The sequence below is a fragment of the Thermobia domestica genome, chromosome 1 (genome assembly GCF_964235325.1).
Source record: "Thermobia domestica chromosome 1, izTheDome1.hap1.1, whole genome shotgun sequence".
In the NCBI taxonomy this organism is placed as follows: Eukaryota; Metazoa; Arthropoda; class Insecta; order Zygentoma; family Lepismatidae; genus Thermobia; species Thermobia domestica.
In genome coordinates, this window is record NC_137454.1 from 296274960 (window position 1) to 296295306 (window position 20347).

Consider the following 20347-nt stretch of genomic DNA (forward strand, 5'->3'; position numbering starts at 1 on the left):
TTATAAAGGCTACGAATCTGTACTGTATTAACATCAAAATGTAATACGAACACTTATAAACTACTTGCTCCTACTTTGAAATTGTATATTATTTAACCCATTTCTGCATATGTATTAAGTTTTTATATAATTTTTTACTGTTTCTTTAAAAGCAGCTGATAAAAATTCAGCGAATATTTGTCAAATAGTTACTACAGAAATTGTGATCTTTGATTATGTAGAAATGTGCAAGATACACAATATCGAACTTCGCCTTTAAAATTTTACAATTATCCAGTTTAATATGTGAAGTATCGCAAGTATTATTACGTCATTTTAACTAATATGTGTGTTTTCATTTCTCACAATTGTAGGATCAAAGGAAGAAGCAAGTCCAACAGAAGCTTGGCATGAGCACAGCAGCAATTCTTCACCAGAAGGGCCCTTGGAAGGCAGTTCTAAGTCTAAGGACGGGCTGTTTGGAACTTCTCCCTTTGCCAGGCCTCCCGCAGAAGATCGGTCGAAATACGAGAAGTTGACTTTTAGCAGAGAAGATGTATCTGACGACGAGGACGATAAGGGCGATGACGGAGATGAAGAAGAGGAAGAAGGGAAGGATGATGCAGATTTCCAGAAAGAAAGAAAGCATTCAAAATCGTACAGCAAGCGCATGAAGAAAACTAAGAAATCGAAAAGTGAAGGATCGGTGAAAGGAATCTCTCTCAGAGCAGGAAGTGTGTCAGATAATGATTCTATTGGCTCAGCGAGTGACCTCCGTGCTCGAAATGAGGATGAAGAGGATGACAGGTATGTAGATCAAGAAAATATATCTGAAACTATTACTTGCGGGTCGTCAGCGTACCAAGCGGAGTGTGAGAGTGTTACTACCCATGAAGACGACGTTGTCATCAAACAATTGACTCCTAGTTCAAAAAGGAAGCTTCCAGACCGAGTGAAGAACGCCCATAGAACTAGAACGATGCCAAAACTTGAAGGAAAAGAGTATGGACATGACATTTTTGTCGGTCATGAATATGGCGAAAAACCTCTATTGGCCGATGATGAATTAGATACTCACGAAGAAGAAATTAAACATTCTCAAGTGCCTGTGACCGAAGTGGATCTAAAACAAGTTAAAACAACAGATTTAGTTAGTAAATGTGGTGTTTCAGCGTTTTGGAAGAAACAAGATGAATCTTCAAAAATGAAGTCACTGGATGATGAAACGGATGTTTTTGCGTTGGCACCTTTTCAGAAACCTTCAAAGTCAAGAAGAAAGACACTGTTTCAAAGCCAGAGTCAGCCGACCAGTCAAACTGTTTCTCCAATGGATGTGTTTGTTAAATCCCTTATCACTCCTCCAACTGCAACACCTACGTCCGGTTGGTCTCAGCCCCACACTCCAGAGGAGACCATAACTTCCGCTTGCCTTCTTCCTTCGGATAACACTGCTTTGACTATAAATTCACCTGTGGCTCAATCTCTTAGTGCTACATCAGAAATTGTTCCGGAAGCACCAAGTAAAACTGTTGTTCATCGTTACGAAAATATAAATGAATCTTCTGACGGAATATCTAAACCTGATGTTCATCATGATTACGAGAATGTTCATTTCCAAACCACAGTTCCTCCTATCGTAGAACAGGATGAAGAAGTTTCAGAGAATAAGGATATTTTTGGTTCCTCACCCTTTAACTCTGTTAATTATAGTAATACAAGTAAAAATCCTTTTCACAATCCTCACTTACCTACTTCATTACCACTTTCTCGGATTCAGAATAGCATAATTTCTTCACCTCAGCAACCTAGTGTTTCTTCTACTACTGTCATTATCAGTTCTCAAGATACGAAAGCTATAGGCAAGCATGTAACAACAACAGACAATCGCGTCGTACCGCCTGAAGAATTTCGGCATTCTTTCAGTGCTAATGTAATAGATTCTAATGTAAGTGAACACGTTATAAGTTCTTGTCAAGGAAATGTTAATAATTCAGACACAGTAGTCAGTGGTCATCCAGCAAGTAAGGGAAGGTTTGCTGAAAGTATGATACCTAATGTCAGTCATTTACAAAGTCCAGGGGAAGATTTGTTCGGAGCAGTCCCTTTCTGTGAAATGACTTCACAGATAGTCTCTCAACAACGTCATCATTCCTTACCATTTGTAAGTTCATCAGGATTATCGGGCGCAAAATTAGAGAGCCAGCGGAGGCAATCAGATCAGCATCCAACCACACAGTCACGACTAGTAAGTCAGAAGTCATTAGGAAGCTGTTCGTATCATGAGCCAGTCTCAGTGAAAACATCAGGAATACCGGAAAATGCAAGAATATCCCCACGCTCTATTAAGAAGGAACGTTCCAAAGATAAGTCTAAATACCATTTAATAGAGGATTGTCCTGAAGATATCCCTGAAGTTACAACAAAGCCTGTCCAAAGTAAGACTAAACAGTCAACCAAGAAATCAAAATCCAAGAAAAACGACAAAGTACGAGCTGACGGAGGAGGTTTCCAGAATATGAGCTTTGAAGATATATTGAGTGACGAAGATACCAATCAACAATTGGAGCCACACATTCCACATGAAATCTTGAATAAAGAGAAGTGCAGTGTAGAAAAATACGGATCTCTCAAACGCAGAAGTAATCCATTCTCCTGAGTTTCTCTTTCCAGACAGCTAAGTATATCATATCACATATTGTGATATGACTCATTTAATGGTATCGGATGAAAGACTGATTTTTGTTTTTGGACCAGAAGTTTCCACATAGCTGTATAGATATTTATCAAACACGTATTTAAAGTTGAATTGCTTGGCCTTTTACATTGTATAACTTTTTCGTCGTAGTATGTAAAGAAAAAGCCGAAGTGGGAAATGTAAAATGAAGAATTAATATGCGTATTTTAAGAAGAGAGGTGTAAATATAATTTCCTTTTAAAACATATGTTAATGATGTGATATCAAGGTTCTTGTAAAGCTTTATTGTATTTAGTAAATGCATTTATGTGCTCGGGATATATGTATAGTGTAATGATATACATTATTAAATGCCTTGATAAAATAGTCGTAGCTACGTACCGGAGCAGCTGGTTGTGCAGACATTATGTAAATAGTTAAATCTTCCACATATTTTACTATTTTTATTAAAAAATAGAATTAAAATAATATCTATTAATGTAGAGGCTCAATAGCTATATGAAAACGTGTGTAAATTCATATGATTTTTTTTCTTTCAGAGCTATTGCCAAAAAGAATGTACAGTATCTTGTGTATGATAATATTGCTGTTGAATTTATTTACTGTCTTTGATTGTTGAGTTACCAGTGATTGTTTTCTTATTACTAGAATCACGATGTGAGGTCGTTACTTTAAAGTGCAAGGATGTTTTATGTATTATTTATGTTGTTTTCAAATATTTGATATTATGTACAAATTTTTGTTCATGTAATCAATTCATGTTAATGTTTATGATGAGTAGATTGTAAGAATTCACAAGACAATACAGTATAATATTTACAGAAATATTTGCTTTGTAACAGATAGATATTCATCTTTTTTTGGTATCTATACACAGTGGAAATCGTAATTGCTTAATTGTTGATCAAGTCATATTACTAAGCTGATATATATAGTAATTTAGCATTACTGTTTATGAAACTTGCATTGTATTAATAAATATATATATATATATATATATATATATATATATATATATATATATATATATATATATACCTCAAACTTCATAGCAATAGTAGAAAACAATTGTATTGGTTTCTCTCACATAGCTAGTTTGTGATACGAGATAGTGAAGAAACTTCAAAAACAAAGATTAAATTCATTGTGATGCCGTATTTCTTCGCAGAAATTTTACTATTATATTTCGTTAATTATCCTTTGTTGGTGTGTGAATGTGTATACAAAATATTTATAAATTGATTAACGTAGTTAATATAACTTGAACAAGTTGACAGCTCTGTTTTAAAGAAATGAATAATTATCATTAAGTATATTAATTGATGTGTGTAGATGTGACGGTAATGATTGATATTTAATTTCGATATAAGGTATTCCCGTATGATTAAAAGTCAAATTAGTTTATTTTACATTACTTCGTTATGACTTTATGAAATGATGCTAGAAGTTTAAAAATGAAAATCTTTTAATTTTTGTGTTATATGATCCATTATATGAACAAATACTACAGTAATTTTCAGTTCAATAATTTTAAATAGTATATTCATCGTTCCAGCCCGCTAAGGCATGTGTATGTACATACGCAAATATAAACATCCACTTATATATACGGTTCACACACAGTATGGTTCGCGATGTCCTCGCATATTTCGTTCAGTAATGCTTAGCTACGGGATTACAGTCTAGAAAAGTGTCTACTAGATCTGTTTGTACTTATACATATTTAAGTATTTACATACACATATTTAAGTATGATGATGAATTTTCGATAAATAATGTCATATGTTGCAATTAATGAAGCCAGTATTAGTTTCTTTCAGAGAAATCTAACGAAATACCAGATGTTTGCTATTCTAATGTAAAATGGAATGTCTTCGTATTTGTGAGAAACCTTTGTGATGATTTTGTCTCAAGATCTGAAATTAATCTTCTTAGTTAACACACATATATACATATAAGTTGAAACAAAGAATAAAATCAAATAATAGAACTAATGATTTGCAAAGTATTCGTATCAATACGAAGATTTCATAGCTGACATACAGAGGTAATGCTATAGCTAAGCATTCGTCGCCAAGTGCAGAGACCTATTGATTTGAATGTTGAACACATCGCGAAAACACCATACGTATGTATATGCATGTATAATTTGTAAAATAATAAAAGTAAAACTATAATAATATTATAATGTCAATATGTGTATTGAATGTAAGTGCTCCTAACTTATTATTTCATCAGTAATTTGTTTTGTCGATTTTTCTGTTTAGAATATATGTTCTGTTAATATGTAATATTTGTAATGATAGCTATTCTGTCAAAAGTGTATAGATAATTGATTGAGTATATACTTGCAAGATCAGTAATTGATTAATTGAAATATTCACACCAATCATTTAATTTGCGAAGAATTCGGTTATCTATAAGACTAATTGCATTAAACACAGACCAAATTAGAGTACATTTAAAGTTGAAAGTTTTTCTTTCTAATTGAGGATTTTAACTGCTGCAGTTTGCAAGCCTTTATCCTATAAAAGTTAAAATGAGGAACAGATCGGAAGTATTTACATAAATTTCTGTGATTTAAATGCTTAGAGAAATTATCACTTAGATAAAGAATATCATAAGTTGACTGATAGATATAGAGAACATTTATTGTAAATATGGATTTGCGAAAGCAAGAAACACGGTATGCATTTTTTTAAAACATAAATGACCAGTAATTTAGGTTAAAATTGAACAGAGGTGATGCAGTCCATATGTCTTGCATACAAAGCTTCTGAGAAAACTGGTAAGTAACAGAGAAGTTATATAAATTATGTATACGCATGTTCAATAAATTTTGCGAATCTGATGATTTTGTTGAAATAATGATTTTTCATTTTTGTTTCAATTTCAGAGTTTCTATTAGGGAATATAATGTCAAATCTTTCTGCGTAGTTTTTGATTTAATATAGATTTAAAAAATAGATTATATATATGTAATAAATTAAAATAGGACTTAAGGCCATTGGCATTTCTAAATAGGAGAGGTAGAATGGCTTCTAAGCAGGGAACTTTACATATATAGAAAATTGTAATGCCTTTTAACTGATAGAGTTTTGTGTTTTGACATCTACATGTGACTACAACTGCACAAATACTAGCCAGAGGGTGAGAAAATAAGTATCTTTGCAGATAAGAAACTCAGTATCTTTCAGAATTGAGATCACTTACGGACTGTTTTTTGAACTGACAATAAATAAGGAAATTAAAAAAAAAATGTCACTGCAGCTTCCATAAAAATAAGTATTTACAATGGAAAACAATGCGGTGATCATACATCAGTTATTAACATTCCTTTTAGCCAACGATACGCAGTATACCACCAAAGAGTTTTAATTTAACTCGCAGTACTTAATCTAAATACATATAAGAGAGTATACCAAAAATAAGGGAAATCCATAAATGCACAAATGTGAATAATATAAATGTTAAAGCTAAGCGATTTACACTGAAACTTATTCGGAGTAGCTGAATGATTAGTGCGCCTACCTTCTGTGCATACGATCATGAGTTAGCGTTTCTCACGCGTGCCTATATGATTAGCATATGTCTTCAGCTCGAAAGACCTGGGTTCGATTCCTAGTGGGGGCTTGTATAGTTCGGATCCGACGTTAAGCTGTAGGTTCATGTCTCATATAGCCTTGTTGCCGACAAGGACGCTAAACTCAAATCAAAGTGACCTCGAGTTACCTTCGTGGTTAATGAGTACTTTTGGTATTGATCTAGTATCCTGAAGCAGAGTAGCATCTTGGTTACGACGTAGCAACCTCCGATCTAAAAAAAAAACAGAAATAATGGTGTTAAGACTCAATAGGCGGACTACGCATCACCTAGTTGAACATATCTTTTTTTTTTTTTCGGAAAAAAGAAGTAATATTACACGAAAAGTATTTTAACAAGTGTCGTTGTTAGAAACATATAAGCTAGCTGTTTGAAATCAGATCTTTAATTTAATATTTTATAATATCTTCTGTATGATAAAGAGGATGAAGAAAATACAATATAAATACAGATCTAATGAAATAATTGATTCAGTGATGCTAAGTGATATGGAAGAACGGTAGCATGACAAGGAAGTCTATTGACAAGAGATCACAAAGTAAGTGTACTGTACTAGACTACCAACGACTAAAATAAGTGCCACAGCAGTAATTATAATTAATAAAATAAAAATAATAAAGAAAATAGTATAGACAATTAATCATATTAACTGAAAAATGTTTAACATTAATTTCACTTACAGGAGAGAGTGAGAAAGATAATGAAATAATTAATAGGAAAATAATATACTTAAGTAAACACTTATACAGTGTTTGTGCGAAAGCAGTTTAGCGTTTTCCTAAAATAAAAAAGAGTTTGAAATATACTTACAATTTAGAATATAACTCAAATCTCAAACCGTGGACACACACTACATACAATGTTTTGAGATTTAGCATAAATTATTTGCAACTAATCACGTGTAATACTTTAATAATTAAAATATAAAATGCAAATGAGAGAGAAACTTAGTAGAAGTGCCGAGATCATAAGGCTACAAATGCATTTCTGATACATTACATGGAAAAGAAGACTTCCATTGTCAGTTTGAATGGCCTACTTTAAAATTCAAGCAGATACGCAATGGTACTATTCAGCCGGTTTGCTAGAACCGGTTGTTAAAATATTTCAAGTTCACAGAACCGTTTGTTATACCCAGACATAAACACACACATGCATCATAATGCATGACCCACCCAAGAGTGAAAGAAAGAAGCCGAACAAATTTGTGGAAACACCTCTGTACTTTTCCTGCTTGCTTGCATTAATGTGGAAACAAGCAACTTTGAGTTGTTTCAATTCAATGAACAGACAGAAATTTGAATAGGCGGGTACCAAGATATTTATCTGATGCGACGAATAAAGAGTTTTCCTGTTATGTCTATAAAAGGTTTCCGTGTCTTAATTGTTAATTCTTTTGAATGCTTCATATTTGTATTGGTGAGAATAAACGTTTGAAAATTTAGACAGCAAAAGACTGGTTTTGGTAAAGTGTTGACTAACTCTCACTAACAAAAATACACTATTGTATATTCTATCATATGTTTTCCCCTCCTAAAGTCGGTTTTGTTTGAACGTGGCGCTACAAAATACAATAGAAACAGTTCTTAGTTCGAACTCAAGGTGATAACATTTGCGTTGCATTCTAAAACGTGAGAACTCTTGTATCTACCTTGTATGGTTTGTTTCTTAAGAGAATTATATCTTATCTACCTACCTACCTATCCATCTACTATCTCTCTCAGATTATATATAACTATCGGGTGTTCTAAAAATGGCGTCCATGAACAACAGAGCGTTATTCTTCAAGTCAAAATAAAGCGAAAATCTTATATAATGGCGTACCCTCCAGGGCCCCCTTCAGCCGCTATAGAGAATCAAAATTTCACTATATGTGACAACGTTGCAGATTAACATATAACCATTAGCATTGCTCTACGAATCCATCGAGCAGTTACATCGATTGTTGTTCTACTAAGTGGTGCTAGTATCAACTTTAACTTCCATCTGGAAAGAACCGGTGTAATTATTTGATCGATTGATGGATATTCTCTGTGGTTCTTTATCTGCGACGTTGCCATATAATGCAATTCGCGTCTATAAAAGAGGGCCCGAAAGGTATACAATTATATATATTTTTTTGCTTTGTTTTGATTTCTAAAATAGTGCCCTGTTGTTCGTGCCATTTTTAGAACGCTCGATATATATATATATATATATATATATATATATATATATATATATATAGGCATATAATACAGAATCGGTTGTTAAAAAATTAAATTTTAGTTTTTGTGAAAGAATATCCGTTCTCAACTTCGTTCTCAAAAGCATTCTGATGCTGCTGTTGTGAATATTAAATCGATCACACAACCCGAACGATTTTTAAGTCAAGCCTTCGTTAAAACTCAATGTCCATTTTTGAGATGTTGTCATTAAGCGTTGTCGTATAAGCATGTATTAGCTTGGAATAAATACATTCGTAACTTACCTTCTTAATGTGTTCCTATCTTAAAACAACGGATACGGGACATTCCATGTGAAACCAACCAATGAAATGACACCTGACCTGATGATCTTAGATTTTTGTAAAAATTGGTGCACAGTTTTATTACTGTGGGAGATGAAAAAAAATCCCCAATATTACCTCTCTCCTCCTGAAAGTGTCCCCATACAGGATGTTCAAAAATTGCGAAAAAGGGCATTTTTTTCAGTTATAGTGATCATTAAAAATTGTCATAAAATGGTTAATATATACACTAGAGACATGAAACAAAAACCATTGGAAAGCTTAAAGCTTGCTCTACAAATTGTACTATATTGAAAAAACTGTACAATAACAAATAACACTTCAAAAATTCAAATTCAAATTTGAATTTCGCACAAAAATGTCTCTATGAATTTGTTCAAAATTGTCCAGATTGTAGTCTCATATGTGTACTAAAAACATCACAAAGTTGCATTTTGGGCACTCAGTGGGATCCGATTCAAAATTCAACATGAACCAAACATTGCAAGATATTGACCATGTGAATATCTGGGTTCATATCGATAACCATTTGCCTGTAGCTACTTACCTCCAGCATCAAAGGAATTTATATTCAACTTCATTTGTTTCTTGATGTATTCATTTTAATTTACACAATTATCCAGCTTTCGAGTTATTTAGAGATCAATTTTTGTCAAATATGAAGTTAAAATTCAGGACTTCGTTAAATAAATGCAACAAAATAGTTTGTTGTAAGGGGCATATTTTCAGTAGATTTACTGTAGTAGAACCTGTTTTATTTGTAGATAAAAATCATTTGAATGTTTGGAATAAAACGCCCCTTTTCAGCACCAAGGCTACATGAGGCGAAACCTGTTTTTTAAAGTGGAATTGAGACCACTATTTTTTCTTTCTAAATCCTAGACTGGATACTCCTGTTGTGAATCCAATCCCAGATCACACTCACAGAAAATGCGCATGATCCACTTTACTACAAACAAGCACTTTAATAAATGTTATTTTGAGGGCACATTTCACAATTTGTAGTCACTAAAACTTAATGATACAACCTGAAAAGTGCTATGACGCGCCAGACTGCTTATAGTTGTAATGTGGTCGGCCGCCGTTGTTGATACTCATCGCCATTACTTCTATTATACTAGACCAGATATTGCTACATTTAATGATGGTAACTCTAGGTTGCTCCACAATGTTCTATACATATACAGGGTGTTTTGAAACAACAGCATTGTTTGACAGTGATTCCTGACACCACAATATGACAAAAAGTATAGTCCACTGTAAGTGTAGAAATCTTAAATAGCTTCTGTAGTGTTAAGTGTAGTCACTGTAAGTGTAGCTTCTTTTTGGTGCTGTGATCAGTCGAATATTTACTGGAAAAACGTAAAAACAGCCATAAATGATGAATGAAATGTCGGATCAAAGTCATGTAGAATAATATTGATTATTTTTAATCGTAGATTTATATTAATGCATAATTGAGTATGGTGGAGGACGGCGCAAGTGTAACTTCGATAAAACTGAGAAATGGCTATATTCTTTCTAAAATACAATGAAGAAAAATAAGCAATAATCAAGTATAATGTTTCTTCCAGTAAAAATCATAGTGTACTGTTTAAATTAGAAGGAAACTTAGAATTAAAAACGAGATATCATAGACATGTTTCATTAATTTACTTCGTCTCAATACAGAATAAACGCACGGAGGTACAGCTGTGGTTCCGCTAGATATGTGGATCTAGTGCGACGTAGCAATGTGCGAAAAATCTGACATGCATAATATGGGGTTTCTTAAATGATAGGATTAGTAAACAGAATTCTAGGCTGTGGAACAAAGCTCGTAGATGTATGGCAAAAATGTGTTCGAGCGGCGTAAAATTACAAAGAAAGAGTACAAATAACGTCAGTTCATATGTGAAAAGAGTCTAGGCATTAATGTCAAGATATTTGCTGGAGACTCTCTATTAACGTATTTCACATTATGATGTATAAGGCCATTTTTACAGCGCTACGTGGCCAATAATAGTGAACTAACATTGTAAGTGTTCGGAAGAAATTGATACCGAAACTCACTAAAGGATTCTTGAACTTTCCATACTGTTTGGGATTACGAACGTGCTAGGATATAAAATATAGTAGGGTATCGTGAATATACTAGGGCATATAATATAAGAATATATCGCGAAGAGATCTCGGCTACAAACATAAGTAAGGGGAAGGTAGAGTATGGAAACAAGTGCAATAGAGGAGGTAAAAATGTATGGAGATTTAAGTAGTGTCAAAGACATATTCTACAATCGAAAATGTGAGAACAAAAAATTTTTTAAAAAAATGTTGTAATGTTTTAACGTACAAGGACGCAGCGAAGACAAACATATTACGACAATAGAAAATAAAATAACATGAAAACTATATGCTCTCTCCTTCTTTTGAAGTCTTAACACCTCTCATTTGAACAGTGTACTATGTTTTTTACTGCAGAAAATAGTGTACTTGATTATCGTGTATTTTTCTCATCGCACTTTTAATAGAATATGCCAGGAATTTTCTAATTTTGTGACAGACGCTTGCGCCGTACGTACCCCAGATCCATTTGTCCAGTAGAGGAATCTACGAATATAAATAATGGATTCCTTTTACCCGACATTTCGTTTCAGTTTATGGCTCTTCTTACGTTTTTCCAACAAATATTCTGCTGGCCATAGCGCCGAAAGAAAGCATGTGTGTTCCAAGATAAATATTTGTATTGGATGGGTGATAGTTTGAATTAAATTACCGATAGCAATACCGAAAATAGCATTTATCTTTTTTGTGTGTTCGGATGAAAAACGATTGGAAATGATGAGATCGTGCAGACACTATTCAATAAAGTTCTGTAGTTATCGTAATATTCCTATGTAATCTATCTTTTATTTTTCGTATAGAAATAATATTCCCTACGTGAGGACGAATAAGATATTTGAAGAAAACGATAGAAACTATAATTTGACATATTTTTCTTGTAATAAACTTTAAAGTGAGACCAAAAATATCAAGAAAAATCATTGTTTCACAAAATTGCGCGAGTTAATAGTATATGCGAAATATTTGTTGAACATGAGTGTGCATAGACTTACCATGGGTAACAGCAGTAAAGCTTCTACGTAAGTTTAAACTCTATGGTGAAACAGAACAGAGTCAAAAGAATATAAAACTTATAAATGTATAGTTATACCTTGTTTATTTTGAACGTTTTGTATATGTGGATTTGTAAGCTTTGGAATGAATGGTAAGTGTTGGATTGTTGTGTATTTAGGATGAATCTTTTGTGGAATAAGTCTCCGTGGGTGAACTAGAGTCATCTCAGGAAGGTGGGTTTTAATTTTATAAGCTATTCATGAGATACGATATTGCTCGAGTTCTTCCGAAATTTCATACGTGACCGTTTTAAATTCCTCTAGTTATGCATTCTGTACTCTAACAAAAGAGACGTTATCGGAAATTGATAGACTTGTAAGCCAGTTTTACTTAGCCCAAAATATTACTAAATAACGCCATATCATTTTGGAATAAGAAGTAGACATCGAAAAAAAAATAAAATTAAAATTGAAGACATTCCAGCAAGTGGAAAAAATGCCAATTTTTGGAAATTTGCTTCAGGAGTAAATATACGTTTTTAAAAAATTGTAGCATTAATTCGTGCAAAATTTGTATTATACTAAAGAAAAGTAAAGTTATGGAAGCAAAATTTGTGTCATTATGAAGTTTCAAAATATCTGTAAAACGAAAGGCAATATTAAAATTTGGACGTAGTAGGAGTCTTTGTACTCTGGACGAACAAAAAATCGGGCCGCTGAATTGGCAAGGACTTGAACTCTGAACTTTTGTCTCGTGGATGGTTCACCAATTGAGCCAACAGCGAATCGATATTTATATATGTGTCATGGTAGAATAACTGGCTTCGAAGTGGATCATCGGGTTTCGAATATCGCCAGACTTATCCGTTATTCCATCGTTCTTCTGTGTATTCTGGTACTTAGTGTATGAAATAATTTAAGTAACTGTGTATTTTTCCATACTATTTCATAGTTCTTGGTATGTCCTTCGGTTTCCGTATTTCCTTTTTAGTTATTTTGAAAGAATGCAGTCATTATTATTTTTTTGTTTATTTGTTTCGAATTGTTTGAAGTAATCATAAAATGTGTCAGTTATTCGGAGTCTCACTGTTGTAGAAGCATAGATTCTGCATCATCCATACGAGGAAAATTAAATAAACATTTCATTTCTTAACTCCAGTGGAAATGGAAATTTAAAAATCAGTCCTAACAACTTTCTTCTAACGTTAGACATGCCCTTCCAAAACAAATATATATAATTTGTGACATCTTTTGTTTTGTGAGTCCAAAACTCCGATCATTCTCCATATAACAAGTAGAATGTCATACAGCAATTAATCAAATCTCATCAAGTTCTGCAGTCAGATCCGTTGTAAATACAGGTTTTCGCTTAAAGAATAACACAAACCGTAACCGTTTTTATTTCCCTCGCAAGATTGGTGTCGTGATAAAGAAAATACCCGAAGTTGAAAACGGAAGTAAATGCGCTTTTATATGTGAAAATAATTATTATTCTTCGTAAGGGAGTAAAGTCAATTTTCTTCTTCCCATTCAGGAAAAGAGCTTTGAAATGCATTAATCAAAATATGACTATTTGTAAAATTAATTGAAAAGAAAAAGTAATTAGTAGAGACTACTATAGTCATTGACATTTTAAAGTCTGTAATACTTTCGGTATGTTCCTATTCTTAGTAATTAAGTTCACATATAATTATTAAAAGATATTGCACGATGTAAATAACACAAAAAGAATAGAATAGAACTAAGTTAAATAGCCAAAGTCCATACCTTCAAATTTAACGTTGATCAAGGTGCAATATAGAATAAAAATGCGTAGCAAGTATTTTTTGTGTCATTCATAGTTTTTAAAAGCATTAGATTGTTTTACTATGTAACTCAATGTGTTTTATGTTCTAAAAAATAACATACTTGACTACCTGCAATATTGTAGATATATTAAGAAGAATAGGTTGTTCTTTCGCTTCACATCTATATTGTATATACAATAATAATAGTTATTAATGCGCAGGCATTATCTTAGTCAACTTAAAGATGTACGAGATTCTTTGAACTTCTTTTCATATTGAGAACTCTTTATGCGTGCTTTGTAATGTTGAAAAGTGAATGTTCTTATTACTTCCTGACAGTTTAAAAATTTCTTGTCTTTGTCTAGTTTATTTATCAACTGATTATCGTATCAGATGGACCATTTTACTGATATCAGAAAATTCATAAGAGATCAGATAAATGAAAAAGGGAAACAATTCAACACATTTTTCTTTTAGGAAAAAAAAATCATTATGTACTATTTTCTTTCTGTTGGATTTTTTTCCCTCTAAATTCTTGAACCCAGACTTCCGTTATTGTAAATAAAGGAACAAACATTTTATATGTTCAAATATTTGTTATCTGTTTATTGCTGACATTTAAATGGTGTTTCATAGTAATAGTGTGATGTATTATTTGTGTGTTACGATTCAACGAACTTTCCTCTAAATTTGGTTCGGTATTTCATTAGTTAGCATTCATATTGGTACCTCTGACTAAAATATTATATGAGCTTGAAATAATATTGTTTTCAGTTCTGTTTCTGTGATTGAGTTAATTCTGATTTGTTGACTGAATAGTAAACTGGCAGTTCATTCCAATCCTCTGATGCAGACGTGTATTAAATCGATGGCACTATTAACAGTAATATATAAAAAAAAGGAAAGAAAGAAAGAAGTAGTAGTTTTTGTACATTCCAAGAAACATAGAGAAAGATTGTGTGAAGGTTATAAAGTAATTGTACACGAAAGAGCTAATACTGTTTTAGGTGAATCTATGCTAAATGTTATATAATCTATTGAAAAACGTTGACAACTACATCAAAGAAATATAGTTTGTAAGATTATTTATATTAAGAACGACGTTTAAATTATGAAAGTAGATTATTTTAAATCATTCCGTCTTTATGTCTGTCAACCAGGAAATAGTTGACCAAGAAGTAGTAAGTATATCAAATATAAGCTGGATCAATTCCAATCCATTTCAGTATACTTATGGATTTTTGTAACACATTTTATGGTTAGTCTTTGCTGATTTTTTAGTTATATATTTGTAATTGACGAGCCGTTTTTATCTGACTGTGTAATATGACTCTCCAAAAAATGTAAGGTGTAATTACTTGTATTGCAGCTACTTGGCAAATTCTCTCTTATGCAGTGTTCGAAGTGGAGAAAAAGCAGAGGCGGTATGTTTTATTATGATTTTGACTCAACATACCGGCTATTTAAATATTATCTTGATCACTGAAAAACCAGAGACGGTATGTTCTCATTACTGAAAAACCAGAGGTGGTATGGCATACCACCGCATACCGTCTCACTTCGACCACTGTTTTACTTTTATATCTGACATGTATATCATGACATTTCGATCAGTTTTTTTTTTCTTTCTTCGGAATAAATTAGTTGAACCATTTGCATGTGGCTTTACATCACGCTTCGTAGTCACTAGCAAAAAATGTGTCAACAAACCCGACATCTTTCGTTAATGTCAGTTTTCATTTTAATTCTCTTCTTGACTCAGAGAAACACAGTTGTCTCAAAAGCACTAAAAACTGTTTGGAAGCTCTGACAAAAGAATGTATCAGACGCAGTATTTATCTAGGTAGTTTGTACCAGATTTCAATGGTAAAATAATAATAACTGATTTATTGGCGTTTTGTCGAGTCCGCCCTTACTACCCGGAACGTTTTATATAATGAAAAAACGAAAGTGAAAAGTATTACAGAGGCTGTGTATATGGCCAAATTGAACTTAACAAAAAATTACGAGATTCCATGGCACCAGGTACAGTAATCCTCGATATGTCTCCCCTGGTTCACAACAATGACCTGGCAACGCAGTTTCCGTTGCAGAAGGTTCCGTTGGAGAACTACAAGGGGGAGGGGGAGTCTTGTTCCATTTCTCTTTCACAGCTTTCCAGAGTCACTCACAGTTGTTAGACGCCTCTTGCCCAAAGCCCTTTTAAACAGTCCAAATCCACGAAGTTCATTGGTCTTGCGTCTGGAAACTTCGCAGGTATCTCGTTGAAAGGTATGGTGTCTGTTTTAGTAGCCTTCTTGTATCCTGGTAAAATGGGAGGGATGATCTTAAGGTATATGATGAAGTTTTATCTTGATGGACTGCGGACCATGTTGATCTCGTTTCCATACATTTCTGGTAGCTGCTGCTCGTTGATAAGCATCAGGATCTTCTCGTAGAGGTACTGCGAGTTGATCTTGCAGTTTTTCACCCTGCGAATCTTCATGGTGTCAAAAGGCGGGCAACCACCATAAACACTTTCGAGAAACCCTCTGGTTTGTCAGATGCTGCTTGTACAGCGTCCGAGCGTTGCACTTGCGTTCCCTTCGGCGGATATCGGTAAGGTGATGTCCGCTGGTCTTTCCAAGATTTAGTCATTAACTCAAGGTATGGTTGACAATTCCCAAAAACACATTTAGATTATTCTCCATCTCTCTTTGAGTCGGGAGGTCTTTTGGCCATTTTGTGAAATTTTGCCTGCGTGCTAGCGGTGGCTTGTGTGCTCGGCCGTGTTTTTCTCCTCTTCATTGGAGAACCGAACGCTGGGGTCACGAAATCCTTAAACTTGCCAAGCTAATGTCACGACTCTTGCTCTTACACTTCTTCCTGATCATTGAAATACTGAACTGTGCGTTGTGAAGGATTAGAACGACCTCCCCAAAAGCAACTCGTTTTGGGGGCATTTTCGGCCCATCTTGAAAACAGATACACTTGAAAAAGCTACACAACGTACTCAACTGGAAAGCGGCTTAGTTTTGCGCAGAATTTTGAGCCCAGCGAGAAACACAAACACACTCACAGCTAACACACTATACTAAAAGTTGCTCCTGATCAGGGTTTGTCAAATTTGGTCAAACATACGCGGAACAGCCTTCTGTACTCCTCTGTTTAGCAGTATCTTGTCTCAGGTTAGATTAAGAGAAGAGTTCTAATTGGACATTTCATGAAAAAATTAAATATTGAAAGTCTATTGCATTTCACAACACTTCTGCAGAGGTGATAATGAGCAGATCTTAGAAGCTTGTCGTTTTTATTTATTTCCATAAAAGAGAAGAAAATAATGAAATTGTCGAATATTGGCCCATTGAGGTTTTTAGGTACAGGTATAATCGCCGTATTTTTGTAAAATGTGCTCGCTTGTAGATTAAATAGAATCAGATCATCTTACACACTAGTCATGATGTAGTTCTGGTCAAACCCACTGGCAAGTTGAAATTCTAGATTTTTTTCTGTCTTAGAAAGGAGTGAAGCGTTTGAGAAAACAAGAATTTTAGTTTATGAATAGGAGATGCAGCTGTCAATGGCTGAACACATATTTAGGCTAGAGGTGATATGTGTCTCTGCAAATGTAAAGTATCGTGAGATTGCTGGCGAAATTCATTCACATTGGTGTCTGAGAGAAAAGTCATGATGTAAATGTTGATCTAAACGTATCTGTAGAAGTAACTACTAATTCAATGGTCATTTGAATGTTTGTGTGTCATTGCTGGAAACAATTAAAATTTCAGAAATCTACGTCGTATTTGATGTAAGAATGGATGATATTCAACATAGTCATGATATTCAAACATCCGAACGTCAGTCCTTGTGACACCATTAGCGACAGCTCGTAACAGTGATTCGAAATATAATTAGCACCTTTCAATTCTTTTTCATAAAATAAGAAAAACAAAATACATTATTTAAGGTTGAGTATAGCAGCTTGAAACGCAGCAGAAGCACTATGAAATCAGAATGAGATTTTTTGATTTATTTTTAAGTAAGAAATGTGTTTTATAATACGTTGTGACACCAGTAAATTATTATATCAGTATGTGTCAACTGAAAGTAACATGTCTGAAACTATTACTGTTTTGTTTCATAGTATTTCCTACGACCCAGGAATTTATATTATTCACATTTTTAAGTAGTTATTTTAAGAAAGATAAAATGGCGCAAATGTAACTTCGAATGAATTTTTAGAGATTTCTATTTTCGTTTTGTTCTGTATGGATTATTATAATTTCGTATGCCTTACAGGATGTAATTGAGGTAACTGTTGTTAAATATAGATTTACCTGCATTTATCTAGTAATGAATAATGTACAACAGACAATTTGTTTTATGATTCTAATTGACACTTCGTTCTGTCATCGAACACACGTGTGAAAAATCAATAGAATTATAGAAATATGCACATAAATATTTTATTTTTTCAGTTTATTAATGGAAAAATAATGTCCAATCGTCACAATTTTTCTTAGGTGATTTTTTCCTTGGAATGGACTTTATATTAAAATTCAAATTGATTTCAAATTAGATAGAATCTTGTTACAACTGCCATAAGAAATGACAGTGCAATATCTTTATTGTTCTAATTCGTCATTATCATTTTCGAAAAATAAAATGGACAGTTCATATTTATACCTAATTTTAATCAAAAGTTCCTTGAATCTATCATTTGCTGAAGAAATAGAAAGAAGTAAAATTAATAAATACTTTAATATAGTATGCTTTTCATGTAATCATCGGTGTAGAAATATTAGCTTTTGTTTTATCATATCTGTCTTTATATAATGACCTGAAACTGTTGACTGCCTAATTGATCGAATTACTTTGAATTCTGCATATAAATCATATCTAAGATCATTCCACTAAAAATACTGCTCCTTTCCCCCTCCTTTAGATATATTGTCAAAACACACATTCAGTTTGATATTCTGTATATATTAAGACATATATTAACAATTGTTCTTGAATATCGTGCATTAATTTTCCGGCACTTCTAAATATATGAAGAAATTGAGTTTTATTCGTTGTTACTAATGTACAGTAACAAGGAGAACTGAGTATATTTTGGCAATAACATCCGAACAAGTTGACCAATTTGAATATAGTTTTCAGTTGTGTGCAGATAATCGCGTTCTCTTCTCACGAAAGAAAACTGAATTAAAATCGGTCGACTTGTGCCGTAGTTATTGATAAAATAAGTAGGGGTGTGTGTCCCAATTTGTTGATGATTGTACAATATTCTGATTATTACGTTGTACTTGCCACGTTTGTATATCATTTTATCCTGAAGGTAGTGCTATTGATGGCAGAAAGTTAGTGCAATTATTTATTTGAAACAGGGGGGTTCAATGTATTGAGCTATTGTTTAATGAAGTTGAGAATGCTGTGCACATATTGTGTTCTCATTGAATGAAGTTTATGGGTGACATGTCCAGTATTGCAGGAAATAAGCAGCTAATGTGATAACATCTGCAGTTCCTTCTGTGGCATAATAGTTTGAGTGAAAATGTGTTTAAATGATGTATAAATGTGCCACATTGTATTGTGAAGAAACTGTTAAGAGAAGTAATTTGTTACATATGTTAATAGGTTTTGAAGTTATATTGAAATTCGTGAATATGTATAATATTCACAAATATAAATATATAAATAAAATACTGTGTTTTCTTGTAACATGAAAATCATGTTCCTTTCCCTACACACTTTAAACTATGAGAACAGGCGTAGGAGATTGTTAATGGTGTATTCAACAAGGTCAAGACTTTAAATTTGCTATCCGTCCATTTATTAATTTTTCAGTTTGGTTTGGCCAATGAGTTAAGAGGCTATGAAACTTCTTTATAAATGTAAAATCATTGTTCAGCTTTTAATGATCTGTTTAGCTAGCTTTGAAAACTGTGCAGTTATGTTTTAGAAGTTGCCCGACATTTACAAAAAGAAAAAGAAAAAATATTGAGCGTTCTGGAGGGAGGCATAACGATGGAGTGTAGAATTTACATGGAAGAATGCAATGTCATGACTAAAGAGAAACAGAGTTGAGGGGAAAAAATTAAAATACGAAAATCAGAAGTTTAATACACAGTAAATTCCAACAAATGAACTTACGTACAGTCTTATTCACAGAATCTTGACCACCCACCTCGCTATAGAAGACCATATTCTGGCAGTCATACGTAGAATGTTCAAATAAAGATCACAGTTGATCAAGAAAACCCACACTTGTTTAATTCCAGTTGTGAGTTAGAGTGCAGATCTTTTCAAAAAGAGATTTGGTGGCCAGTTTTATCGAACAAGACTGTATAAATATCATCTTACATTTATATCGCTTATTCATTAACGTTTCTGAAGCATATCAGGCATAGATTTACACCATTATACTATTACATAATAGAGTAGAAGTTATGCACTCGATACCACCCAGTTCATATTACTATTAAGAAGTTTTGGAAATATTTATCCTAATGGCGAGTAAAGAGGAGGTCTTTTTTTCTCATGTATTATTTCATGAATCCGTGAATTTAGGAAGAAGGATCTTGAGCGTATATAAACCCATTAAAAATAATTGAACAGGTGTTTCAGCATCCTTAAAAATTCCGCATCTATTTAGGGAAACGAAGCAGTTTCTATAATATATTTTTTTATTATTATT

At 33.1% G+C, this 20347-nt stretch overlaps 1 protein-coding gene across 1 annotated transcript in view; it reads left to right on the plus strand.

Annotated features, from left to right (window-relative positions):
- Window positions 1-9076, plus strand: part of Nak (Numb-associated kinase) — a 171384-nt gene extending 162308 nt beyond the window's left edge. The window contains exon 14 of the mRNA XM_081726884.1: window positions 354-9076. Coding sequence (XP_081583010.1) covers window positions 354-2635 — 2282 coding nt within the window. The 3' untranslated portion in view covers window positions 2636-9076. The remainder of the gene's footprint in view (window positions 1-353) is intronic.
- Window positions 9077-20347: the final 11271 nt, after the last annotated feature.